Below are 27,986 nucleotides of genomic sequence, written 5' to 3'. Positions count from 1 at the left end.
GTCAGTCGCCGTCCTTCCGGCGATGGGTGGTCCTGGGAGCTAGACGGGAGGCGGAGCGGAGGCGGGGCCTGGGTATGGTGGAGGCTCTGGTGGGTAGCTGGGTTCAGACCAGGGGGACTACGGGTCGGCGTTGGGCTCAGTGGGCTCGAACAAAGGACGGTCCGGTAGGGCCTCGGCGCGGCGTCTGCTGACGGGTAGCTGAGCTTCTCAGTTGACGGGTAGTTCGAGGCTTCTCGGCCACCCAGTGCCTCCGCCGCGCGGTCTCAGGCGGCTTCTCGGTTCCCCGCAGCCAGCGCCGCGGTGGGGGCCCGGCCCAGCGGCACCTGCTGCCGAGGGACCCCCACGCCCGCCAGGTGCTCATGATGGGGCTCATCTTCGCTAAACTATGGAGCCTCTTCTGTAACCAAGGTGAGAAGGAAGGAGCAGCGCCACGGCTCGAATCCGGAGTAGAGGGTTTGGGCAGGGAGGGGACAGCCGGAGTCCCGGTGGACACGGTTGGAATCCGGAGTGGAGGGTCTGGGCACGGAGGGGGCAGCGGGAGGCAGGGCTCCCGGTGGACACGGCTCGATCCGGGGTGGAGGGTCTGGGCAGGCAGGGGACACCTGGAGGCAGGCCACCCGGTGGACACGGCTGGAATCCGGGGTGGAGGGTCTGGGCACGCAGGTGGCAGCCGGAGACAGGGCTCCCGGTGGACACGGCTCGATCCGGGGTGGAGGGTCTGGGCACGGAGGGGACAGCCGGAGGCAGGGCTCCCGGTGGACACGAACGTTGAGAAACGCAGAGGAGTGCAGGGGGCGGGTAGAAACTGAGCACTTTAGACTGAGAGAAGGTGCAGGAGAGACGGGATGTGTGGGGGAAAAGGGGAGTCATTGGAGGAGGCATTTGGTGTCCCAGGATCAAAGCTAAGAATCTTTGGATTTTAGCGGACCCAAGCGGAAAGCACCTAACGATACCTGGAGGCGTTTCGAGGGCCTTTTCCAGCTCTGATCATCCTGTGTCTTGCCCTAGTCTAAGTGTCCATCCAGAAATCTATCAACTTTTTTTTTTCTTTTAATTTCTATTGCTGCTTTGTTTTCCGCCCTGCTCTTTAAGTCAATGCGCCTTCACGGTCCCTCTGATTCGCCTGCTCTCTAGGACTTGGGAATGACTTGTCCTATTGACATACACAGGTTTCTGGAAATCTTCATCCTAGAGGCGTTATTCTTTTCTTAGGTGTTAGAAAACCAAATGTTTTTGGTTCTGTGTAGGATATCGCGTGTCCGTAGTCAGTCTAGAACTGGGTTTGAGACATGTAGAAGTTGCAAGTCCAAAGGGCCAGGAAGTTGTAAAGCCTGTTCTGAGTCAGAGAATGAGATGTGATGTCTCCTAAAGAGAGAAATTACCCGGACAAAAGCGGCCAACGATAGGTGAAGTTTCAGGCATTCTTTTAACAATGTTTTCTTAGTAATTGAAACTGGTTTTTAAATTGAGCTAATTTCATTTTGCGTTTAATACCCGGACATAATAGAAACCAGTGTTTTATGATGATGCCAATTTATTACTGTTAATGTGGGATCTTTTTTCTGGATTTAAGAAGTCATGGAGAGAATGAAAGTGGCTTTAGTTCACTTGTGTAGATTGATAAGAATGCTAAGATAGTCTTTTTCAAGGTTATCAGTAAAGTATATACATACGCATAGACATATGTGTGTTTATATATGCAGGTACCACAGATACCGCTTTTCATGTGATTTCCGAGTGGCCAGAGTTTAACTCCTTCTGGATATAATGCATTATTTTTTCAGCAGTTTGTTTTTTCTAATTCTTGTTACGTAAATTCACTACTATGTAAAGCAGTGTTTTAAGACATGCTAAGTGGTGTAAAGCTTAATACAATGATCACCTGCTTGTCTTTTCCCGTAGTTTAAGAAATAAAACACTACCAAAGTCATTGGTTCTTTTTGTGTAACCCATTCTCCTTTCTCCCCTCTGTTTTATTACTGCTGTTTATCATTTTTTTGAGGCTTTCTTAACCAGACTAGAAGGGAATGAAGGATGTAGAGGGAAAATTCTGGAGATAATGAAAGCCATTCATGGGCTGCCTTTATGGTCACATAATTGTTCAGTCCTCTGAAATCCCTGTTACTATTTACAGTTTTTATTTTTCTTTTCCTTTAACTTTCCTGTTGAGAATTTAGAACTAGTGATTATTGTCATTTTATTCCCATTCATTCATGCAGCCAACATTTCGGCATAGGCCATAAGCCAGTCTTCAGAGTTAGACATGGGAGATACAAAAATATAGTTACTTGCTTTCAAAGTACTCAAAGATCAGTAAATAAGACAGACAGAAAAAAATGCAGTGTGGTAAATTATTTAACAGATATGTATAAAAGTGTAGTAATGATCACCAAGAAGGCAGTAATTAATTTTTGTCAGGTGGCTCCTGAAAGACTTTACAGAAAAAGGTACACTTGGACTTTAATGATAAGTAGTTTACAGGGCCTGCTAGGCAGAGTGTGTAGAAGGGCCATTTATTTTAGGCAGAAGGACTAATATTATGCAAATAGGAGAGGAGTGAAATAGTTTGGCACGTTGAAGGAAGCTGAAAACACTTTAGTTTGGCTGTTACCTTAGTTTGCCTGTGGAGAGGTAGAGGAGGTGAGGTTGGAGAGGGACCCAGATCACAGAGGGCTTTGTATGTGGACTAAGACATTAAACTATAGAGCAAGGCTTGGGAGCTATTGAGAGTTTGGTCATTGTCTGTTATTTCTAAGGCAGGGGAATAATGTGATCGGATTGGTACTTTAGTCCTGTGTTTTTATTTCTCTATCAACAAACTTAACTGACAGTCTCAGCATTTTCCATTGTCCATTTACATTTTCATTTTCCATTTTCACCACGATGACACGTCAGAGATATTCCAATCATCCGCTCTTGGTTGCGTATTAAAATAATACACCCTAGGCCCCACCTCACACCAGTGAAATCAGAGTAGGGTGGGGTGGCCTGGTATCAGTGCCAAGATGATTCAAATGTACAGCCAAGTTGAGAACTACTTAACTTACCTTAAACACTCATTTCCCTTATCTTTCTTCCAATATTTGCCTCACACCTACCTTTTTTTCTTGTAGCGTTTTAGAGCACCAAACATCTTATAAATTGGATACCTTTCTGGGATTAAGTGTCTTAAAGCATGTGTTGTCTAAGTAAAAGTATTACAAAGTACATAACTAATCTTTGCAATTTTATGTTGCTTAATTTTAAGCTAGAAGACTGATTTACTTATCAATGAAGGAAAGAATTTCAAAATCTAATTCTCTTTACAAACATTATTTTATGTATCTGTGTGGTTGTGTATCTGTGTATAAAATATATATGTATGTGTCTATGATGTCCTTAAACTCACCTCACAAGTTGAGCATTCCTTTTTTAAAAACATTTCCTTTGTACCTTTCGTAGACCTTGGTCTTTTTCTCTCTCTCTTATCACTGTACAGCTAGTCATCAGTTATTTCTCGTTTTACCCAGAATTTAGGACGAATGGAATATAATTTTAATTGTAGCTCATTTTCAGACCCAGATAACAATGACATTTTAATTTCATGGTCTAATCATTTCTTTCTCATTGGTGAATTTCATGTTATTGTTTTGAGCACTGACAGCCAACTCTTTAAGGCATTGTTACTGTTCTTCACTTCTGTTGGGTCGCATCTAGTGTCTCACATTTCTCCCATTAGCTTATTCTGCTCTTGATTCTGGACTTCTTGCTGGTTTCAAACACACCAAACTTAAACTTGCCATCTTTCTGCTCCCTGTTTTCTGGCACACTCTCTCCATACCTTCAAATGGTTCAGATTTCTGATCGAATGTCACTCCTCAGAGTGGCTGCCCCTGACCACTTCCCACCGCAACACTCATTGTCTGTGTCTCTACCCTCCTCTGTTTTTCTGAGTAACATTTATCACTACCTGTAATCATATTATGTTTGTTTACTTGTTTGTTGTCTGTTTCTTTCACTGGAAATAAACTCCTTGAGGCATGAACTTTGTCTTACTCACTATTGTATTCCCAATACAAAAAGTTTTTCGTTGAATTTTTTGTTTTTTCAAACATAAAATTTTCTATTGAAGTAACACACATTCTTTTAGAAAAGTTGTATAATTCAAAAGTCTTAAAATGATATATATTAGTCACATATCTTTAATGTCTTAACTTTTTTCCCAGAATATACTTCCATGTTTCTACATAATATGCGTATATGGAAATTTTAAACATTATCATTTTTTTAAATTGAGATATAATTGATATATAACGTTATATTAGTTTCAGGTGTACTAATCGTTTGTCTTATTATGGTAGAAGAGAAATTGGTACTTTCATGCCCTTTTCCCTCATCATCCCAGTATAGTTTTTTGGTTTCATCCACACACTTACCTTTTATGTGTGTGTGTGTGAGGAAGATTGGCCCTGATCTAGCATCAGTTGCCAATCTTTATTTATTTATTTTTTCTTCTCCCCAAAGCCTCCTAGTACATAGTTGTATATTCTAGTTGTAGGTCCTTCTGGCTCTGCTATGTGGGATGCCGCCTCAGCATGGCTTGATGAGCAGTGCTGGATCTGCACCCAGGATCCGAACTGGCAAAACCCTGGGCCGCCGAAGTGGAGCCCGCAAACTTAATCACTCAGCCACAGGGCCGGCCCCTCAGCTGTCATATTTTTAGTTCATAAAAACTTTTTCTTTTTTTGCTAAATTTTAGGGGTTTTTATTGTTCTTGTAACAGTGTTTCACACTGTATGTCTTCTAAGTTTCTTTGAAATTTTCTTCTCTAATTTTTTGTTTCTATTTATTTTTGTATTAGCTTTTCACATTAGAAAGCTTTCCCCATAGATAGCTCTGTTGAAAGTAATTCCATTGCATGATATACCACAGTTTGTTTATTCACATCTTGACAGGTTGTAATACTATGAACATCCTTAAGACTTTTCGTAGACGCGTTTTCGTTTCTCTCAGGTGAATATCTAGGAGTACAATTTTTAGGTTATGAGGTAGATATAGGATTTGTTTCATAAGAAACTGTTAGATTGTTTTCCAAAGTGGTTATGCCATTTTATACTCTCACCAGCAATGTCTCAGACTTCTACTTGTTCCACATCCTTACCAACATTTGGTGTTGCCAGTCTTTAATTTTAGCTATTCTGTTAGCTGTGTAGTCGTATCTCATCGTGGTTTTAATTTACATTTCTCTTATGACTGTTGGGTGTTAAGCACTTTTTCATGTGCTTATTGGCCATTTGTATATCTTCTTTTCTGGAATGTTCACATACTTTCTGATTTGTTTGTTTATTTTTTTAGTTAAGATTGGCACCTGAGCTAACATCTGTTGCCAGTCCTTTTTTTTTTTTCTCTCTTCTTCTTCTCCCCAAAGCCCCCCAGTACAAAGTTGTATATTCTAGTTGTAGACCTTTCTATGTGGTGACCTATGTGGGGTGCCGCCTCAGCATGGCCTGATGAGCGGTGCCATGTCTGTGCCCAGGATCCGAACCAGTGAAACCCTGGGTGGCTGAAGTGGAGTGTGCAAACTTAACCACTTGGTCACGGGCTGGCCCCTACCTTGCCTATCTAAAACAATTTCTTTATTGTCTAAAATAGTTACTGTACGTAAGTATTTATATATTTGGGAATTGAGTCCTTTGTTGGATGTATGTTTTGCAAATATTTTCCCCCAGTCTGTGACTTCCCTATCCATTGCCTTAATGGGGATTTTTGCTGAGTGGAAATTTTTAGTTTTGGTGAAGTCTTAGTTCTGTCTGTTGCTTTCTGTATCCTGTTCCTGTCATCTAGAGGTTTTGGCTTTATACTTAGGTCTGTGAGCCCCCTCACATTATTTTGGAGTTATGATGTGAGTAGGGATTGGGATTCGTTATTCTTTTCTATGGACATCTGCTTGTTCCAGCGTAGTTTACTAAGACTTCTTTCCCAATGGATTGCTTTGGAGCCTTTGTTGAAACTCAAGTGATCATAGAAATGTAAGTCTTATGTCTGGACTCTCTTCTCTTGCGTCGATCTGTGTGTCTAATCCCTGTGCCATAGTACACCAAATTGATTACTGTGCTAGTACACAGTAAATTTTGAAGTGCAGAGGTGTCATTCCTCCAACTTTGTTTTGTTAATCTTTTCAAAGAGATTTAAATTTTCACTGTTGTTTCTTTGTTTTCTGTTTTACTAATTCCTGCTGTTATTTCCTTCTGCTTACTTTAAGTTTGCTTTACCTCCCCACACCCCACCCCCCACCTTCTTAAGGGTGGGGTGTGTGTTATTGTTTTTCTCTCTTTTTCCTTTCATATATAAACATTTTAAAGCTATAAATGTCCCTCTTAAGTACGGTTTTAGCTTCATTCCACAAATTTTAATGTGTTGTATTTCATTATACAGTTTGAATTTTTTTTTGTATGTGATTTCTTCTTTGACCTATGGATTATTTATGTATTATAGTTTCCAAATATTTGTTGTTTTTCTAGACAGCTTATTATTGATTCTTAATTTAATTCCATTGTGGTCAGAAACATACTCTTTAAGATGTATTTTTTTTCAAAGTTATTGAGACTTTTTTTATAATTCTTCTCTATATAGTCTGTTTTGGTGTATGTACTGTCCGCACTTGAAAAGAATGTGTATTCTCCAGTTGTGTGCAGTGTTCTATAAATGCTTATTTGGTTAAGGTGGTTGTTAGTCTTGTTCAGATGTTCTGTATCTTATGTATATGTCCTTTTTTTGAGGAAGACTAGCCCTGAGCTAACATCTGCTGCCAGTCCTCCTCTTTTTGCTGAGGAAGACTGGCCCTGAGCTAACATCTGTGCCCATCTTCCTCTACTTTATTTGTGAGACACCTACAACAGCATGGCTTGACAAGCAGTGCCATGTCCGCACCCGGGATCTGAACTGGCAAACCCTGGGCCGCTAAAGCAGAACGTGGGCGCTTAACTGCTGCGCCACCAGGCCAGCCCCTAATGTATATCTCTTCTAGAGAGCATATAGTAGGATCTTGCTTTTTTATCTATTTTTATTGAAATGCTTAGCTCAGTTTTAATTGGAATATTTAGTCCAATTTATTGATGTGGTTGGATTTACAATATGGTTCGATATTAAGGTATGCTATATTGTACCATTTTCTGTTTGTCCCATCTGTTTTTCTCCTTTCCACTTTCTTTTGGATTAACTGGTTTTTAAAAATTTTTTTTCAGAATTACATTTTAATTTATTTTTTGTCTTTTTTAGCGAGTCCTTTTCGCATTATTTTTATAGTCCTTTTAGAGATTGCAACGTACATTCTTACATTTTTGCAGTCTACTTAGAGTTAATAATGTAGCACTTGTAAAGTATAAGAACCTCGAGACTGTATGGTTGTACTCTTCCCTCTCCTGGTTCTTCATAACCCTAAAGGTTATAAGTCACATGTATTGTATCTACATATGTTATAAACTGCACAGTACAACATTATAATTTTGGCTATAAACAGTCACATGTACTTTAAAGTTTTAAGAGGGTAAAATTTTCTCTTACATACACATGACTGTTTTTGATGTTTTCAATTTATCTGGTATAATTTCCCTTTAAGCCGAAGAACTCTAGCATTGTTGGGGTGTGGCTTTGCTGGTAATGAGTCCTCTTCATTTTCTTTTATCTGAAAATATCTTTATTTTGCCTTTATTCTTGAAGTCTATTTTTGCTGCATATAGCCTCTTAGGTTGTTTCTTTTTTCTTTTAGTGCTTTAAAGTTGTCATTCCACTGGCTTCTGCCTCCATTTTTTTCCTGGTGAAAAGTCAGCTAATATTCATATCTTTACTTCCCTTTATGCAGCCTTTCATTTTTCCCTTGCTGCCATCAAGATTTTCCCTTTATCTTTGGTCAGCAGCAGATTGACCATGACGCTCTTAGCTTTGCTTTTCTTTGTATTTATCCTTTCTAGAGTTTGTTGAGCTTCTTAAATTTGTAAATTTTTCATATTTTTGTACTCACGCAATTCACTTGTATTTTTCAAATACAAGTAATGTTTTTCCTAAATTGCCTAGCATAACCCATTAGTAAATTATAAAGTCAGTTTAGCAAGGACCAACATTTTTAAAAGGTGTGAACATTCTAGTGTAGAAACTATCAGAATGTAGCTCAGTAAAGGTACTGTTTTCTGAAACTTTTGTTTCTGTTTTCTGTGTTCTGGGTCATGATGTAAAATATATGTGTATTTTTTAATTTGTTTATTTTTTTATGCAGTAACATTGGTTTATAACATTATATAACTTTCCAGCGTACATTGTAATATATGCTGAATTCTGTGTAGATTACATCATGTTCACCACCCGAAGACTAATTACCATCAAGCAAAATATATTTCTTAACGGTGGTCGTCATCCAACAGATTTGCAAACCATGGATTGGATTGTCTGTGCTCCTTAACACTTGCCCACTTGCCTTCCAGATTGTAACCTTCCACTGGGCAGCATTTGAATTCTCCAGAGAGCTGCCTATGTTAGATCGATCCCAGTATTTCTTCCTTGAAGCCTCTCTTCTCATTCCTTTTGTTCAGTGAGTTGGAGAAAGCGGAGCATCTTTTATCTTTCCTTGGGTGCTTCAGCGTGGCCCGTGATCTTAGATGCTCTACCTACTGAGACTCTGATCTTCCTTCTTTATCTGTGTTTAATTCCCTTGTTTTCCAGAAGGTTATTTTTCTTCTATCCAATGAGCTCTTCTTATTTATTATTGTAAGACTCAATTTTGTCACAAAGGTGGGGAGGCATCATGCTGGGAGACCATTATCCAGACTTCCCAGCACTATGACCTTAGGCAAGTTAATTGACCTGAGATTCAGTCTCTTCATCAGTAAAATGCAAAATAATATCACTTCCTCATAGAATGATTATGAAGATTAACTTGCATAATGCATGTAAAACACATAGACTGACACTCTAGAATATCCCTTTTTATTATTGACCTTTCATTTCCTTAGCTAAGAGTTGGATTCTAGATCTCACTTAACCTGAAGAATATTACCGTGTGATAGCTCTGTATGTGTTGCTTTGTAGTAATGATGCTATATTGTAAGTTCTTCTTCACATACCTGATTTTAAGATTTTTGAGGGTAGAGACCTTGCCTTCTTAGTCTTAATCGCAAAATTACAGTCAGGCGTATCATGAACTCAATAAATCTTGAGTCATAAGATTTATTTAACTGGTCTTAACAAAATTTAGGCATCCAGGAATATGGGTACTGTGGTGGGAGTGGAGAGAACCTGAAGAATGGAGAGGGGAGTCAGTATTTTATAGCAAAAAGAACAGGGAAATAAATGGTAGCTTTTACCTGTGTTTACCAGAACAAATTACTTCACTTCCTAAGACCTCAATTTCTTTATGAATTTAAGCAAGGTGGCCCAGGCCAGTAGTTCTGTGTGTTTTTGAGTTCCTCAAAACAGTACCTTATAGGTGGCACGTTTGTTGATGAAGAAGTGGAAGAGAAGGAATAGATGTCAAGTTCTGCAGTCTGTTCTAAGCTATAATGATCTTGTAATCGGTATAACGTAGGATAGAGTTGGCTTTTCTTTTTTGTTTCAAGAGCCTCTCTTCCTTGGGTGCTCATCCTTGCTGTCCTGGCCTTCAGGTCTCAGATGGTGATATTACATCCTCTGACTTTTACTACCTACCCTTTGTAATAATTCAAACTTATTTTCTGTATATGCAATATCCCAGATTTGCTAAGTCAGCAAATTTGGTGTAGCATTTTTTTTGTTTAGTTAAAAATTTGTTTACATACACTATGTTCATGTAAGGCTTGTTACATGACAGTGTTAGTACAGATACTATATGCTATCTAGAAGATAGCAATCCCTGTTTCATGATATCTTTTGGTCTTCCTTATGTCTTAAAATTAAAAGTTGATCATTTTATTACATATTTTAACAATATCCAATTTTAACATGATAAATGTTGACAATATTTCACAGTTTAACAACGCTTCTAATATTTAGTGCTTCTCTAATACTTTTCTTTGGTGTTAGCCTGTTTGCATCATTTGGTCTTCTATACTAAAACTATGAATTCTTTTCATTTGGTGTCTATACTAAAACTAAAAATTTTTAAACTTGAGTAAAGGGAGAAAATATTTTCTTTGATTTTTCTTCCGCTTATCTTTTTGAAGCTCCTTTCTTCATCATTTTTCTTGTTAGCCATATTTTACCTGTATTTGTCTACAGGCAAGTGCTCTTACTAATTTTCTTTTGAAGCCTCATACTGTATAGTCTGTCTGTCTCTCTCTCTTTTTTTTTTTTTTGCTGAGGAAGATTCACCCTGAACTGACATCCAGTGCCAATCTTTCTCCTTTTGAATATGAGCCGCTGCCACAGCATGGCCACTAGCAGACAAGTGGTCTGTGTCTGGCAACTGAACCCAGACTGCCAAAGTGAAGTCTGGCGAACTTAACCACTAGGCCACCAGGGCTGGCCCAATCTTATGTCTTTATGCCCTGCTTACAGAAAAATGCAAACCAGCTTTTAAGGAGATCCAAGAGAACAAACACCATAGCCAAGACCACAGAGAAACTTCTGTGCAAACACTTGATCAAAATTAAACTAAAACCATGGTTGGACCTTTTTCTTCCTTTGGTATAAGGAAGCATTCTTTGTGGTGGCCTCTGGAGCTGCATAGATTAGTAATGCTGGAAGTACTCTTGTCTCTCAGACCTTTGTTGGGCTGCTGGGGATGCAGGGAGTTGCTACTTGGTCTCCCAGAAGAGATTCCCAGTGAAATAGGATGGCTAGTGTACCTATTCTCGTAGTGTGCAGCATATTGTAAAAACATTCTGATTCATTATAACTCTGATCCTTTATGGCAATGTCTTAACCCAAAATTATTGACTGTTCACAAAAGCTTTTAAGTTGTACTCTCTCCACCCCTAACTGACACACATTCCTGTCCTGAACATGGACAGCTTATACTCTGTGACAACATACTGATTTTAATAATGCTACTGAAAAACAATAAAGAAGGTAAATTTTCTATAATTATATTTGCAAAATCCATTCTAAATAAAGAATTTAATATAAGCCATGTTATAGTTTGCCCGTTTAAGGTTAACTGAGAATTGACTGTTTCAGTCTATCAACGAAATATCTCATTTTCATGGAGAGTAGTTTGAGGTGTTAGAAATTAAGAATATATGGCTTACACATACGTGTTGAAGATCAGTTATAAAAGTATACAGTTGTATAATTTTGTCTTCACAACTTTAAACATTTGAATGCTCTGTAAGTAAAAATGATGTTAACTGTCCAGTGTTCATCTGATTGGCAGCAATTCAAAATTCGACCTTTGGGATAGATCCTTGCTCACCTTAGTTGACACTGACTTGAACCATAACTGATGTATTTTGAAAGTTCTTTTTTAACCTATTAGCTAAACAAATAATGAAAATTATTGCTGGGTGATACAAATAGCACAAATTTATAAGCATCTTTCCGTATCTGCTTTAGTTAACTATGACAGGTAAAGGAGATGGTATCAAGGCTGCTCTGTGGGAAACTGCTCCACGGTTACAGAGTTCAGTTGATTTTTTCTGTTTCAAGTATACAAATAGGATCTGTAAATGGCCTCTTGATTATGCCCAACCAAAAGGACAGCAGTGCAGAATAAGCATGAGTCATATTTTTCATATTTTCCACCATGAAAGTGCCTTTTTAACATCAGGCAATATCATTACCACTACATGATAGTAATGCTTCTGCTATGCTATTGTTGTGAAAATTTGATAGACCACTGTGATTCAACAGTACCTTCAAGTAACTTTATACTTTATTAATCCAGACACCACTTGTGCACATTTAAAGCAACCTATTAATTCAGTTTTCTCCCTACGATAGGGAGAGTATATGTCGCTTTACCTGTTGTTCTCCTTGTTGCTTGAATAGGTAAAACCTTTCCTCACCAGCATTTGTGAACCGAGGTCTTTGGTCATTGACATACCCAAGTAGCAGCTAAGTACAATGAAGGCATTTGAAGGAAGAAGGAAGAATTTGTTACACAACAGAGTACAAACAGCCTTTATTTTGTACTTGGTTTTTTAGTAAATGCCCTTTGAATTTGATTTTACTTTAGTACAGTTGATGTTAAAGAGATTTCTCAAAGAAAAGATTTAAAATAAACTCTTGGTTGTTTCCTGCTTAAAACAGTTTGCTGTTTCTTTTCTGTTGATAATGTTTGGTTACATACTTAGATTTTTTATGGTAATTTTAACATCAGGAGCTAGGCCTTGGTTTACCCAAAGGATAGATGTACGTGCCTTCATCATAAGATGGAGTTGAAATTGCATTTTGTCTTAATTGCTAGAATTGTCTATCAGTGAGGGAAAAAAGGAATGTGAAAAGACCTTAAGTTAATCAAACAGTTGAAACTTTATGCAACTTTCATGAAATTTCTACTTGAGCCATCCCTGACTTAGTTCAAATTGGGGACCAGTCTTTCAAAATGATGCATTATTTATGAGTTTTACCGTCACAGGTCTTCAATACCTTGATCATCATCATCATAAAAAATGTGAAGCAAGGAGCAGGACTGTTTAAAAATGGCTCTGAGTGTTCGTTGAGTTGCCTCAACAACGAACAGTAGAACCAGGTGAACCATCTAGTACATTCCTTCCATTCCATTCTACCAGAGAAGTGTGCGTACCCACGTTTAACTTAGTTCTAGACTGGTGGCTTCCTTATGCCTGCAGCGGCCCTGTGATCTCCAGATGCTGGCCAGGTGCTTTCCAGCTGTCACCAAAATTGAGAATGCTTGTTCCTCTGCTGATAAGAGAGCGCTCTTGTTCTCACACTGTAAGGGAGAAAACCAGGGCAGCGCTTCAAGAGGGGCGCTATTAGAAATTAGGGGATACAAACCAAAAGGGTCAAAAAAGGAGAATTATAGTCAGTTATAATAAGCAAACAAGTTTTGTTTTGTTTTGTTTGTTATAAAGCAGCTTCTGCCACAGTGCAAATAGGCCTTCCAGAGGACCATGTCATTTGTCTTGCAGTATTATAGACAGTACCTGCAGCATACAGGTCATTAGAAGATACGAAGCTGGTTTGTCACCTAAGATCTTGTCTGCGAATTATGGCCCCTCTTTTTGACGATGCAGTATTAACACTTGAGAGTAGGAGGCCTGACCTGATATTTGATTAGATATGTAATCAGAATTTTGACATTCATTGGAGATTAACAAGGGGAGCAGGGTTCTGATACAAAATGTGTTGTGTCGTTGGCTACAAATCAGTTGATTGTGGTGTTCGTATGGCAGCTACCTAACATACCCTGTTCAGGTTCACTAGTAGCTTTTTAAGTGTTGTGCTCTGGAAGAGAGGAATCTTTAATATATTCTATATAGGTTAAAATCTAGAGAAGATGATAATCTGGAGCATTTTCTGTGTTCAAAGGAGGTTTCAGAACATCGACCACGTAACAGAAAAATTAGACAGGCCTTGAAAACTGTTTATGAAAGAAGTGACTGTTCACTGCACGGCACCAGAAGTCAGGAAGGGACTGCAAAGGTTTTGTTGCACAAAGAGCAGAAACAGTATCTGCTTAAAAGAGTTGTAAAGTCCACATTGAAAAAGCGTTAAAGACTAAGTAGTTACTTATTTATCTGTAAATTAATAGAAAGAGTGAAAAACTGGTTGAAAATATATGTGTCTTATTAGCAACAGGAAAAACTTTTCAGTTTTATCTTTTAAATTGGATTTTTAAGTGAAAGGAAGAAAAGATCTTGGTACATGTAGAATGGTACATCCAGGTGTAGAAACAACTTGATAAAAAACTGATTTGATTAGTAGAGATGGCAAGCAGGTGTGTAGAACACTTTTTTTAAAACTTACATTGTAAGTCATCATGTTTCGCCAAGATTAGTATTTGGGTCCCCCCGCCCCCCGCCCCCAACTCAGTGTAAGGACAAAGTTCTCTTGTGCTTCCTTATCTCCCACATTCTTTTGTAAGTGAGCTAGATAGAGAATATCATAATGGGTTGCCTCACTTAAAGCAGATAGTCTTGGCATCATAGAGTTCTCTTTTTTTCTGTATTTTAACAATCCAGTAATAAATATCCAGTGAATGCTTCTCAGTAGAGAGCTAACTAATAATCATTGTGGAAAGCATGTACTTGTAGTGCGCAGCAGTGTTAAATGTTTACGGTTTGCTTTCTTTTTGTAGAACACAAAGTCATTATAGTGGGGCTGGATAATGCAGGGAAGACCACCATTCTTTATCAGTTGTAAGTATGGGTGTTTGTTTAAACAGTTTTCATTATTTTAGTTATTGGAAGTAATTTTGTATAATTAGTAAGAATGAGATACCATTACAATATAATGGAAAAACTTACACGTATGGTTTTGTATTTTACCAAATACGAAATTTATCAAGTGAATAAGACAAACTGTTCTGTTTGCTAAGGCCTCCCCAAAGACGTGTCATTTTCTGGCCTTGAAAGAAAGAATTAATGTTAAACTAAAATAAACCAAGCACAAGTTATAATGCTGGAGTGAGATGATAAAGTGCATTTTGCTTAGTTCTTCCCACACTGAGGTTCATGTGAATAGATTGATGTTCTTAGGAAGCAGTTGCTACTAATAGGTCCGCTGCTGTTGAACCAGACTTGTCAGATCAGAAGAGGTGAAGATGACCCCTGAAAATATTGCATTAGTAGCTTGCAACAGGGAGAGGCTTCAGACTTTCAGAGAAATACATTAATACTTGAAGGAAATTTTAACAGCCCATCAATCTACTTGTCAAAGAACCACCCATTATCCTTTCAGTGCCAGTGAAATGATCCTTGTTAAGCAATGGAAACAGTCTCTGTCCCAAGCATTTTAACCAATAGTTACAAAGTACAGTGCACCATTGTGTGGTTCTTATCTCTTCCCACCTCATCTTAAGTGTTTTCAGCCAGCAGCTCTCCAGAAATACTGCACTTAAGAGGTGCTTAATCTATTCTTCAGGTACTTTGCTAAAAAACTGCTAATTTATGGCTTGTTATTTCAGAGTTGAATAACTACTTGTTTTTATTTAAAACGTCATTCATTGGTCATTATGTTGTTTAGTATGATTTGGCCTTTAAACACCAAATATAAACTTTTCAGAAACCTGTCATGGTTGTTGAAACAACTTTGCATATAGCTTAAAAATATATATATAAAACCCAAGAGAGAGTTGCAAGCTTCCTTCAACACAGTACTGGCATGTTATAGGCAAATACATATTTCCTGAATGAATGAATGTGGCTTAACCCATGATGATGGTAATAAATGTGGTATGAGCATCTGTGTTCTAAATATTTGTATAGTTAATTTTCATTACAATTTTCATTTGCCTGTAGCCTGTCTTTTAAAGACTGTAGTTTGAGTCTGAACCAATTTTTATGACTGAACCAAGTCTTAGTTTTCTCACAGTCTTCAAAATTGTAGATAGCCTGCTATAATGTCACAGTCCCCTAGAAACTTGCTCTTTCAGGATGGGGCATCGCTTCTGCTCTGATAACAGGGCATGGTGGTATTGGAATTTTGGCCACCGAATTGCAAACTCACACCACACGGTTCCCTTTTATCCAGATCAAACTTGTAGTTTATTCCATTCAAAAACCAGAAAACAGTCTTCCTTCAGGAGTTGTTCTTTGTCTAGATATTTGTTTGCACAAATGTTCTCCAAGGTTCTATCTTTGATACTAACGATTACTATCATTGACACAGATAAGGAAGCTTGATTCATATTAAAAATACAGATAAAAAATACAGATAAAACTTGCTTCAGGTTCTCAAGACTTACAACCGAGTTTTTATGGTGTCTGTCTTTCAACAGCTTAATGAATGAAGTGGTTCATACATCTCCAACCATAGGAAGCAATGTGGAAGAAATAGTTGTGAAGAACACTCATTTTCTTATGTGGGATATTGGTGGTCAAGAGTCACTGCGGTCATCCTGGAACACGTATTACTCAAACACGGAGGTATACTAAAATTACTTCTGAATTTTAATGAAAAGAACCAAAGAGTAAACCCAGAAAATAGATAGGCTGTATTTAAGGCATATTGACAGTTGCCTTTTAATAAGATCCTTTTTTCTAAGGAATTTGAGGTTTTCAAATGAATGAGAAGAAGCAGTAGAAAGAGTAATGGAAGCTATTATTGGAGTGCTTATTGTTGTGCAGGCTGTCTCAGGTCATCCTCACCATAATTCTGTAGTGTCACCATTGTTGGAGATATCAGACGCTAGGATAAATTACATAACCTTTCTCAGCTTTATAAGAGGCCTTGGTTAGGGGAGGAATAAACTATTTTAAGCATAATTTAGTACATGATTTTCAAATAACATAAATTGAACATTCCAAGTTTTGGTGAGATAATATTTTAAATAAAAAACAAATGGAGGGGCCAGCCCTGGTGGCCTAGTGGTTAAGTTCAGCATGCTCTGGCCTGGGTTCAGTTTCTGGGGGCACACCTACAACACTTGTCTGTCACTGGCCGTGCTGTGGCAGCGGCTCACATACAAAAAGACGAAGATTGGCAACAGATGTTAGCTCAGGGCGAATCTTCCTCAACAACAAAAAAAATGGATTTGCAGGCCACCCCCTAGAAGTCTCTGTCACTGACTTCATTATTTTACTAGTTCAGAGCCAACCTGGGGAACAGTCTGAAGTATCTTCTATCTCTGTTTTCATTTCTTCTTGGAGGCAGACTTTTTTTTTAAACCAAGCAGTGCTGTTGAGAGGTTTTCTTTGAGAACACTAATGTAAAATTGCATCCATAATTTTTCTTCACAAAGAAGTACACCTAACCAATTATTTTTTCTAAAATGAAGCCTCTTAAAACTTGAGTGGTTTTTGTTGAGAGATGAGTGTGGAGGAGGTGGGGGTGGGATGCAAGGAATTTTTGGTGAATAAGTTGCCTTTATAAATTAAAAAAATACATATTCCTCTAGGTTCGTATTGTAATGGCGTATGTGTATATATTCTAGTGCAATGTATGACTAGTCAAATCAGGATGGCATGTTGTAGATATTTAGCAGTGTGGTAATACTTAATCTTTTTTATTTGCAGGGGAAAATAGGTTGGTAAGCAAATGTTATGGTTATAGGTTAGCTTAATATAGATTTCTACAGTAAAATAACATTCTGAAACTATGTTGGACAGTAGGGGAAGAACATGTTAGCATGTGACTATTTAAACAGCTTAGCTGTTAATACTTTTTCAAAGCTCATAATAAACTCTAGTGTGAAAGAGCAGCTCTCTTTGATGACTAGGTCAGAGTTGATTCTAGCTGATCCATGTGTATTTATAGCATTACAAAGGGGTAGTTTTTGAAATTACTTAACCTCTAGAAGACTTAGCATGGTCCAGAAAGAAATACATTATTACTGACTTGATTTGCATGAAATGTTCTTTAATAAATTATATCTGTATGAATTTCAAAATGACTACAAAGAACCTTTGGGCTTTGTTGCAGCACACCAGTATATACAGCACGTCGTATTTACAATTGTAGATTCCAGGGAGGGATCTTAGCTATGTAGTGTTTCCCTGACTACTTTGTTCACACTTGTGTTGCTTCTTAAATTCTTTCCATTGAGGAGTCATCCCAAAGCTGAAATGTCTCCATTAAAATACGAGGAGTTCCAACTGTTAACTAATTCCTTACACCTTCCTTTCATTAACTTCCAAAGTTACTTCCTCATGTTCTGTGCATTCTAACTTTGCTGTGTTTCTTACATTTATCCCTTCTGTTTTCTTTCCAAGGCCATCTCAGTTTATATTCAAATTACTGTATTTGTCTCTTTGCCTGACCTTAAGGTCATGTGAATAATCTGATTCTGCCCTACCTTGGCTCTATTTTACATCACTCCTGTAACCCTTAACACCATTTAATCTCATTTCTTAACTTTTCCTTCTGCATAAGATGTTCAATTTAAGGGCCCTTTCTTACTATATCTTCTTATTTTTCTTACCAAAGATGCTTTTGTTTTTTATGAGTAGGACCCACCTTTTTTCACCATTACCAACAGCCGTCCCCAGTTCTCTTTGTTCTTCTCTCCTTCAGTTTCATCTGCATCATCTTTAGCGTATTATAAGCATATATGTTTCTATTTAGCACATTTTTCCTTGTGCTTTTATTGTTAATATTGTTATATAACAATGTCTTATTCTTTATTAGTTTCTTAAAAAATGTGTTTCTCTTTTTCTTTCAAACTAGTTATGTACTTCTTTCTAATAGTCAGGAGACTATCTTAAACATACATAATTATTGATTGCTTAAATGAATGATTATAGGGTACTTTAAAGTTTTAATGAGCCAGCCCTAATGGTTTAGTGGTTAAAGTTTGGGATGCTCTGCTTTGGCGGCCTGGGGTTGGTTTCCAGGCGCAGAACCATACCGCCTGTCTGTCAGTAGCCATGCTGTGGCAGTGGCTCACATAGAAGAACTAGAAGGACCCACAACTAGAACTTACAACTATGCACTGACTCTTTGGGGAGGGAAAAAAAGAGAGAGGAAGACTGGCAACAAATGTTAGCTCAGGGCAAATCTTTCCCAGCAATAGATAAAGTTTTAGTGAGTTATTTAAATTACTGTGACTTTCTTTTTAAAAATTCCATTTTTATTACCTGCATTTTAAAATAAATCTTAGTATTACAAAGTATTATGTATTCAGATGTCATTTTTTTTCATAAACTTGGGGATGGTTTTTATTTGTTGAAGTTTTATTTGTTGAAGTTAGGAGTTATTTTCTTACATTTGGACTTTACTGCTTGATGCAATTCAGTGTAATATAAACTCTTTATGATGAAAAAGCAGTAGACTGTTATAGTCCTGACGATGCCATGTGAAGAAAGTACTTCTGGTCTATCACTTGAGAGTAATTTTGCAGAAAACTTCAATATCTCATTCCGTTTTCTTTCTTTTTAATTGTCTTCTAGTTCATCATTCTGGTTGTTGATAGCATTGACAGGGAACGACTAGCTATTACGAAAGAAGAATTATACAGAATGTTGGCTCATGAGGTAAATTTTGAAAGTAAACATAAACACTGGAATAAGGCATCTGTATACTGGTTTTGCTCTTTTACAAAGATTAATGTGCTCTGCTGTTATTTCTTAACAGAGTTTTATGTGGTATTAAATTGATGAAGTCTTGAAATCACAAATTTTCATTACTTTTTCAAACTTAAACCCAACATATTAATGTGTAGACTACTACTCTTATTGAAAAGATTTTTCCGAGTTAAAACTATTTATTCATTCTTTAAAAAGTCTGATAAATTGAGGCCAGAAAGAGGAAAACTTGTTTTTTCCCCAAGAGTTTATAAGAACTCAAAATTCTTTACTGAATAATTTGAGATCACTTAATTCAAAATATTTCAGATATACAAAAGACTAAGTAATAAAACACATTCATGCACTTATCATTCAACATAAGATATTAAATATCTTATGAGACCAGACTGGAGAATCGGATTTCCTTCCTTTCTCTCTCAGAGAATCCTAAAAGAATTCCACTGTCCTAAAAGTAATGATTATCATTCCTATGCATATTTTTGTACTTTTTCTACATGTTTATGAACCTGCCAGTTGTACAGAATATTATATTCCATGTTCATAAAATTTTATATAATGGTATCATATATATATCTTTCTGTAACTTGGTTTTGGGGTTTTTTTTTTGCATACCATTATGATTTCTTCATGTTAGTACATACAACTTTATTGGTTCATTCCTTTTAACAACTACATAGTGTTCCACTATATGACTTTACTACAGTTGATTTGCTCTTCTCTTAATGAACATTTAGGCTGTTCCTGATATCTTGATAGTATAAACAATGCTACAGTGAACATGAATGAATGAGCTTAGTTTATACAAAGACTAATAAGTATCGCCCAGCCCTCACCCTCAGTACTGTCCTTTAAATTTTGGAGAAACTCTGTAGTATGTAGCAACAGATTGCCATATTTGCCCATTAGAATATTGCTTATACAATTATAAGTCCATATTTAAGATTCAGGTTTATTTTACTTTTAATTTGATCCCTTTGGCCAATGATAGAAAAATAACTTAGTTATCCAGCTTATGTTAATTAATCTACCTTTGTTAGAGTGAATCATTGAATCATGGTTATTTAGAAAATTTATTTTTATTTCAATAAAATTCTGAAATTAAATATTAGTACCTCATCATTTTAAAGTAGAGGAATTTTATTATAAGCGTCCAGTAGGGCATATTTCATCTTCCTGCTGCATTAACTTAATTGAATTGTGGTATTTCATGTATTAGAAATACTTCTTATTGATTGCAGGATTTACGGAAGGCCGGAGTTCTTATCTTTGCAAATAAACAGGATATGAAAGGGTGTATGACAGCAGCTGAAATCTCCAAATACCTCACCCTTAGTTCGATTAAGGATCATCCGTGGCACATTCAGTCTTGCTGTGCCTTAACAGGAGAAGGGTAAGTGCTCATCAGTATGGGGGGCAGGTATGACTTCTTTCAAATTTCTTTCAACTTTTTTAAGCCAACTTGTTTTTTCTCTTTAATCCTATTCCTTTTTTGTTCATAATTAAAGATAGTTTTTATATTGTGTCTCAGGCTTACAGGGTTGAAGTAATTTTAGTCAATTACTATTGTTAAATTTCAGTTTGTTACTGACAAATTTTTTGTAACCTTTAGTATAAACAGAATGTTTTGCCAAAAAAAGACAGTAACAAACTTTTGAATGAAGTTTTCACAATCCAGATTTTTAGTTTTTATTCATTTCTTGCGTTCATCATTTACTAACTGGGAAAAAACTGTAATGTCGCCTGAATTAAAGAGGAAACTTCAAAGAAATTTCACGTTTTCTGCGAGGGCTTCATTAAGCCCAAGCTCCCAGCCTGCCACTAGAGTATATCTCCTGTATTATCAGGAGTCTTTTTGGGACGCATACTTCTAGACAATCAACATTTGAGACAAACACCATTATAGTGTCTTCCTTTTCTGAGAACTTGAGTTTGGATGTAGTAGGCCAAGGAGAACCCAGAGGTTTATACATGGATTACCCAGTTTATTTCCAGGAACTTGTTTATCCTCAAGTCAACCTGACCTTCTAGTTTTTCTCATACTAGAAATAGCTTGTATAACATAATAACTGTATGTAGACTTTTTTGACCTGTACTTTTAAGACTGGGGCATGAGCATTCGTGCTTTAGAATTGAGCAGGGTAAGGTGAAGTTCCTGTTGTCTTTCTCTAGTGGTTTCAGTTCTAGTTAATCTTCAAAGGTGGGAAGTATTTGCAGTCTTGATGGCAAAACCACCAAAGCTGTATCTTCAAGATGAGACTGACGCAATTTCCCACATTACTCAACTGGTTAAGATCATTTTAAGTGAATCTCCCTCTTAAAAATTCCACTTACTGTAGCGTCACCTGCTTATTGTCACTTAAGTGTATAAAGAATTATTGTAGTTATCAACCTTTGGATAAGACTTAAAAATAGTAAGTATGCTTTCAATTTTTGAGTATAAAGTTTTTCCTTTTGAAAATACTTCTGTCTTTTGTTGCAGGTTATGCCAAGGTCTAGAGTGGATGACCTCCCGGATTGGTGTGAGATAACTCTTTTACCCGAAAGAGACTCCTCTATTTATTCTGTGACATGAACATTTTTTCCTAGTACCTTTGGCTGCTAAGGCAGCAGCATGTTTAATTTATAACAACACAAACCTCTATGAGCAACACTTGAATCAAGTGCAGCTGAACTGGAACATAAAAGATTTTTTCTTAACTTTTTTTAATGCACTAATCTTCAGTTGGATGAACATTATGTATAATTGTTTTCAGCACCAGAATTCTTCTGACTGCTTCTTTAATTATTCAGTGACTGCCGTGGAAGAAATGTTTGTCATATGTTTAATGTTTGCTGAAGTATTGTAATAACTTTAATGACCAATTTCTTTCACTTCTTGATCATCTCCTTCTCCCACCGGATAATTAACTGGTTTGACAATGTAGTAGTGATCATCAGGTACTGCTTGCAAACTTAACCAGCACTAAAGATTTGCTTCCCATAGAAACCACATATCTTTTGGACAGAACTTATTATAAAGAAATCTGCCTAGAAGATATATGTAAGGAAGACTAACAGAACTGCCTGTAAGTGAGTTAACTTCCCCCATTGTTGCAAGTCATGGAGTAATTTTAAGTTACTATTAGCACAGAAATCAAGTAGGCTATTTATCTAAAAGAATTAAATTCACTTTTCTGCCTACAACTTGGGATTAGTTTTGGTTAAAAACTAATCAAGGTGAAATATTGATTTGAAAGCCCCACTTTGATAGTAAATATTTTGGGTAAATCTGGTATTTTAAGAATGTCGCATTATTCAATGCATATAATAACTTTCGAAGTTACTGAAGCATACCCGCACTAATACTAAAACAAGACACTTGGAGTATATTTTACTATCAGTTTCAGACATCTTTATCAGCAAAGTATTCAAGTATTCCATTTGCAAGGACATTGCATCTAAAGTTTTGGGTAATAGCTAATGCAGAAGTGTAAACAGTTCATTTTATTTCTTAAAATTGGAAATTGTGTCTATAATAGTATTTCTACCACCAGCAGTATGTTACTTAAAAAACCACGTGGCTTTCCTTGAATCTGTCTGAGGTTGTAGTGTAATAGGCTTGAAACAATTGCCATCTTTGTGGTTATGCCTCTTGTTCTAAAATCTTTCGCTGGATTATAGGAAACTACTGAATTTGATCCTACCATTTAGAATATTACTGTAAGACTCAAAGTTAATACACTAACAACTTAAAAAGTAGGAAGAAAAAGTCATAATCTATCAAGAGTTTATTTATTAGGTAGCACTAAAAAGTTTTCAAGGCATTGTCTAATATGAAAACAGTGAACACCTTAAGAGGGAGGACAAGTATTGTAATTTTGATCCTCTTTGTTTCAAATGTGTGATTTTGCTATAATGAAAGGGATAAAATGCTTGCTTAGAGAATAATACTTCATTTTTTGTAGTATTTGTTTTCATTTGGGTCAAAAATAGGATTCAGTGTTCATAAGAACATCAAAACATCTGTTCAAAAATGGAATTTTAATTTTAATATTTTTTTATTGTAAGTTGGTTTAAATTTTGCTCTGTTTTCAGGTATAGTTGATTTATTATATTTAGTCTCATTAATTTAGTTGAGCGTGGTAACACTTTTCTGATTTCTCTTTAGTGGTAGACACCCTAGAACTGAGAAATAGCCGGAGGAAAGCTTTCTGGATTTGGGGAACTAGTTGTTTATTAACCTTGTTTTGAACCTTTTTCTTAGTGATTCTGTACCAGGTAGAGGATAAATTTTGTTTTTATTTAACCCATAATCAAGGACATGAGAGAAAAGCAGACATAAACCAATATGGATGCTTTGTGGTGTGTATGTGGTGGTGGTGGGGTCGGGGAGGTGGGAGGAATTAGGAAAATATCATTTACCTAAAGCACACTTTGCTGGAATTTCTATCTTGGTTTTATAGTTTAGCTATAAATACTGAGGGTAATTTGCTTAACTCTGTCCTGAGAAAAAGTGTATTGGATACTCCTGTATTCGTTCTTATTATGAAATTTGTATCTTGTATCTAGTAAGATGGGCTGGCTCAATTTTCTTCTATCAAATTATATGGTTATTTTTTATATTACCACATCAGCATTATATTAAAAGTGTTTTTAATAGTTGATTGTATTTTATCAAACAACTAGTATGGACTCAAGTTTTCTATTTAATTTTTAAAACAATTTATTTTATTTTCTAAATCCTTTTTTAAACACATTTTGTTAGTTTTCGGTTAGAAATGATTTATGTAAGCTGTGTGTTGAAGATGAAATTGGCATTCAGCTAGATTTTGTGCCAACAATTGAGAGAGGTTCAATTAGGAAATTCATGTAAGAATTTTTAAAAGTATTTTATAGGTTCTCATTAGATATTTCCTGTTACAGTAGTGTAAAAACTGATTATCCTTTACTCCAAGAGAATGTTTTGACCCAAGCAGGTATCTAATACTAAAGCATCAATTCTGACATTCATTGTAATAAGATACTGTCTGATAGAAAAATGTAAATTTGTGATTAGTGCCTTTATTCATGTTTTGAATGAGTTCTCAATTTTGTACTATACCTGTTCTTTAGAAATCAGATTAGCGGCCAATTAATTTAACAAGGACATAATTCCAGTTTCACCCTCTCCGTCAGCCCTTCAGTTGCCTAGCAAAGTTTCTAGTAAGTAGTGAAAAGCAAGGGACTCACTCACATTGCTTTCAGGAAATTATTCTACATTTTGTTTTAATTTGAGGATGAGGAAACGAAATTTTAACAAATCTTTTCAATATGTTATTATAACTGAAATGTAATCTCTACTCTTGTAAGTTCAAATATGACATTTTTCTTAATTTTGAACATGTTACATTCTTCATATTTAAACCCATTGTTCTTGAAGCCCATTCGAGAACTCTTTTAGAATTAACGGCCTCTTTTATATGGGAACATACTGCATCTTTTGTACTGTTAGTGTAATCTAATTCCTCAAAATCTGACATAGCATGTACATAATCTATTGAAAAACTGATGATTAAATATATAATTTTTGCTTTTAGGTTCTGTGTTAGTATGCTTAAAGGTATAACTTTATTCTATATTCATTAGAAGTAAAATAATAAATTCGAGTTTCATTGTTAAAAATAATTTTTAAATGGGTGGCGCCCCTATAGTGATAGCCATTTTGATTAATAATAAATTAGTTTTCATTATCTATAGCATAAAGAGAAAATAATTATTTTCCTGTGGAAACAATGAGTGATATAGGCAGTGCTCTAAACAGCATTCTCTGAAGAGTTATGGGGAATCACAAAGCAAAGAAAATTTTAAAGAAAACAGTGAAAGCTTTATTTTTTAAAAGAAATCTTTTTGGTGTAGTATCTTAGGATGAATTATAAACAGAATTGTTTCTGACTAGCACTCATTTAATTCTTAACTATCTAAAACCATATCGTTAGAAAAAAATGCACTGTTATTCTGCCTATAGATGGACAAATTCCATTGACCTTTCTCTTTTAAGATCAACATTATGAATCTAATTTTTCATTTATGTCTTTAGAGCCAACATTTCACATCCAGTTCAGTTCTGAAGGATCTTTTCTGTTTTGCCAGGGTTCAGTCACTTCAACATACAGCTGGTAACTTGTGTCTGGTAGGATATTGTGGTGACTGTCTGAAGAAGTGCATTTGAATCTTAATTTGGCTATTTGTCTAGTTGACTTTAGATAATTACTGTCCGTGGCCTTCCTGTTTTTTCCCAAATGAGGAACTTAAACAAACTAGAATTCTAACCTGTCTTTTGGTTTTAAAATTCTGAGTCCTTATACGCTATGTTAAAATTGAAAAACCAAAAATATACTAGCAAACACGTAATATTAAATTCATTTTTATCTCTTTGATTCTCACCTGATTATCATTTCATTTACATGAATACAATCAAATGAAACAAAATATCAGCTAGTGACTGCTACTCAGCTTAAATTGAACTAATAGCTAATGGCACTGCAAAAGAGAAAATAAGCCATATTGCTAAGAAAATATATTGAGCTACTTATATAACACCAGCGTGTGTTGGAAATACTCTCTTCTAGAGAATACGTTGCTCATTTTCCTGGCTTTTACTAGCTAGAAGTGGTTAGTTTGTTCAGAGTTTATTGGCTTCAGATGGCACCCTGAACTCCAGTTGTGTTTGACTTTCCAGTGTTGAAGCGATAGTGCAGCCAGGAGTCAATATTTTACAAATGTCTCTATAAAGCTGAGAGTAGTTCATATTCAAGGTTAATTTTTTTGGTACTGTCTCATCCTTATTCATTTAACATTCCTGTGAGGACTGAAATCCAAAAGTCAGGTTCCCCAGAAGTATTTTTTAAGAGTTCCAGGTGGCCAAGGCTAAATAGAGAAGGCCAGTAAAAAAAAATATTTTCAACTCCTCCGTTTTAAATTTAAAGTAGAAAACAATGTGTTCAACAAACCTAACCCATCTATAAATGTATATGGTTTGGTAAAATATTTGCGAAATGTTAATTTGGAGGTATAGAGGCATAACTAGAAACAAGTCAAAACACTTGATAATAAACGTGGGATAGAAAAATCTTCAAAAAGATATTAAGAGAAAATTTGAATGAAAACAGTGAATTTCTACCATTTAAGGCACTTAAAATTCCTAGAAAATACAATCTTTTACTGTACAACCAGATGGCCTGTATTATTTTTAATGTGGCCAAAGGACTGAAGACTGATCAGGTTTTTAGAATTTGAGAGTGTAGTCACATAGAGGCATCTTTTATATTTTTTTAAACCTATAATCTACATTTTCTCCTAGAAACGGAGAAGTAGTAAAATGTGCCATGCATATTTTTTGGAATAGAAAACAGTTCTAGAAGAATGGAAATGTTCTCTTGCACAAACTTGTAAAATTTTTTAAAATTACCTCATTTTTCAATCCATAAGGTGCTTTGCTGAAGTCTGTGGGATGTTGCCCCATCCCATAAGTAGCCCCTTCACCCAAACTGCAGTTGAAATATGCACAATTCACAGCTAAGGGAGAGCTTTCGTTGGGGATTCTGATTTGTTTTATTCTTACTTAACACCAGCAGGGCTAATGTGGTGTAGCAATCCACATATTGTCTTCATTGAAACACGTGGGCAAGGGCTCAGTCAGTATTTAATTAGTTTAATTAAAATCAAATAAGGGAAAGGAAACCCTAAAATTTGACTGATTATGTTATACTGTGAATATATGTCCATCAGTGTTGGTAAGATGTCAAATGACTATCAGTTGATCTTGGCCATGTCTAATTTATTTGCATATTTTAGCTCTATTCATAAGAGACTATAATCATGTTAATCTTCTTACATTTCCCTCAGGAAATTCAGGGACTATTTTGTTCTCTTGGAGTAAACCGTTCAGTGTAGTTATGAAAACTTTTAGTTTTGATTAAAAAAAGAATTAGCTGTTATTTCATTAAAAGCGTGAAATGACGGTTATGATTTTTTCCAATTATATAATAGTTATAAATTTTATCCTAGTCATCTATTGCACAGAGCATGGCTTAAAAAAAACAAAAACCTGAAAGCAGTGACAGCCTTGCTCTTTCATTTATTCTAATCGAAATATGATATTATAATCACACATTGCCATCTTAACAGAAATTGGTGCTTTAGAGCATTAAAGAGGAAACAGCAGGCCCTGTATAAAACACTTCTTGCCTCAGAATGTAAAACTACTTTAAACTGTCTGTATTTATATTTATGTTCATTTCTTAAGGTTTAAACACAGACTGTTCTCCATCAAGCTTCAGGCTTTCTGCAAAGCTGTACCAGTGTCTTAGCTAATCAGCTTGGTCAAATCGAAGATGGAGTTAATAAGGCGAAAATTATGAATTGGATCTCTCTGTGAGCCCCCTGGTGTTGTACAGAGAAAAAAATGTTTTTCACACCACAAACTGTGCTTTTTAACCCCACCCAAGCAGCTGAAATGTGTGCTATTGGGCCAATATATAAGCATTAATAAAGAAAATTAAAACAGCAAATAAATTGATGTGCGTTCACACCATCACTTCTTGAAAATGGTTCAAAGCATGTTCTCTTAATGGTGGGGTGGTTTAAAAACATGTTTAAAAATTTTTAATAGCTTCGTTGCTGTCATAAAATGCTTCCTTTATATGTTAAGGTTAGATTGCTGGTAATCATGTTTTTTTATTTCTACAATTATGTTATAATGAGTTGCTTGCATGCCTACTTACCCAAGTAAAAGGATGCTGTTTGCTCTGGAATGTTCATCTTTTAGACAGATTTTTGGCTCATTTGCAATCATGGTGCAATACAGTGTAATGTTCATTTGTTTTCAGTCAACAAGTTTTATTTTTGTCATAATAAATAATTACTTTTCCAATA

At 36.1% G+C, this 27,986-nt stretch overlaps 1 protein-coding gene across 2 annotated transcripts; it reads left to right on the top strand.

The window, feature by feature from the left end:
- Positions 1-27,986, top strand: ARL5B (ADP ribosylation factor like GTPase 5B). 2 transcript variants are annotated; one of them, XM_005606896.4, is made up of 6 exons: positions 1-408; positions 14,207-14,267; positions 15,848-15,995; positions 18,957-19,040; positions 20,333-20,484; positions 21,574-27,986. In XM_005606896.4, exons 1-6 carry the CDS (start codon positions 360-362, stop codon positions 21,620-21,622), a joined length of 543 nt encoding a protein of 180 aa, XP_005606953.1. In that variant the 5' UTR covers positions 1-359; the 3' UTR covers positions 21,623-27,986. The 2 variants fall into 2 exon arrangements, with proteins under 2 accessions (XP_005606953.1, XP_070111028.1); XM_070254927.1 differs by lacking the exon at positions 14,207-14,267 and having other exon boundaries at positions 53-408.

The sequence above is a fragment of the Equus caballus genome, chromosome 29, assembly GCF_041296265.1.
Source record: "Equus caballus isolate H_3958 breed thoroughbred chromosome 29, TB-T2T, whole genome shotgun sequence".
Lineage (NCBI taxonomy): Eukaryota > Metazoa > Chordata > Mammalia > Perissodactyla > Equidae > Equus > Equus caballus.
The sequence above is the reverse complement of the archived record's forward strand: the minus strand, read 5'-3'. Positions and strand labels throughout refer to the sequence as shown.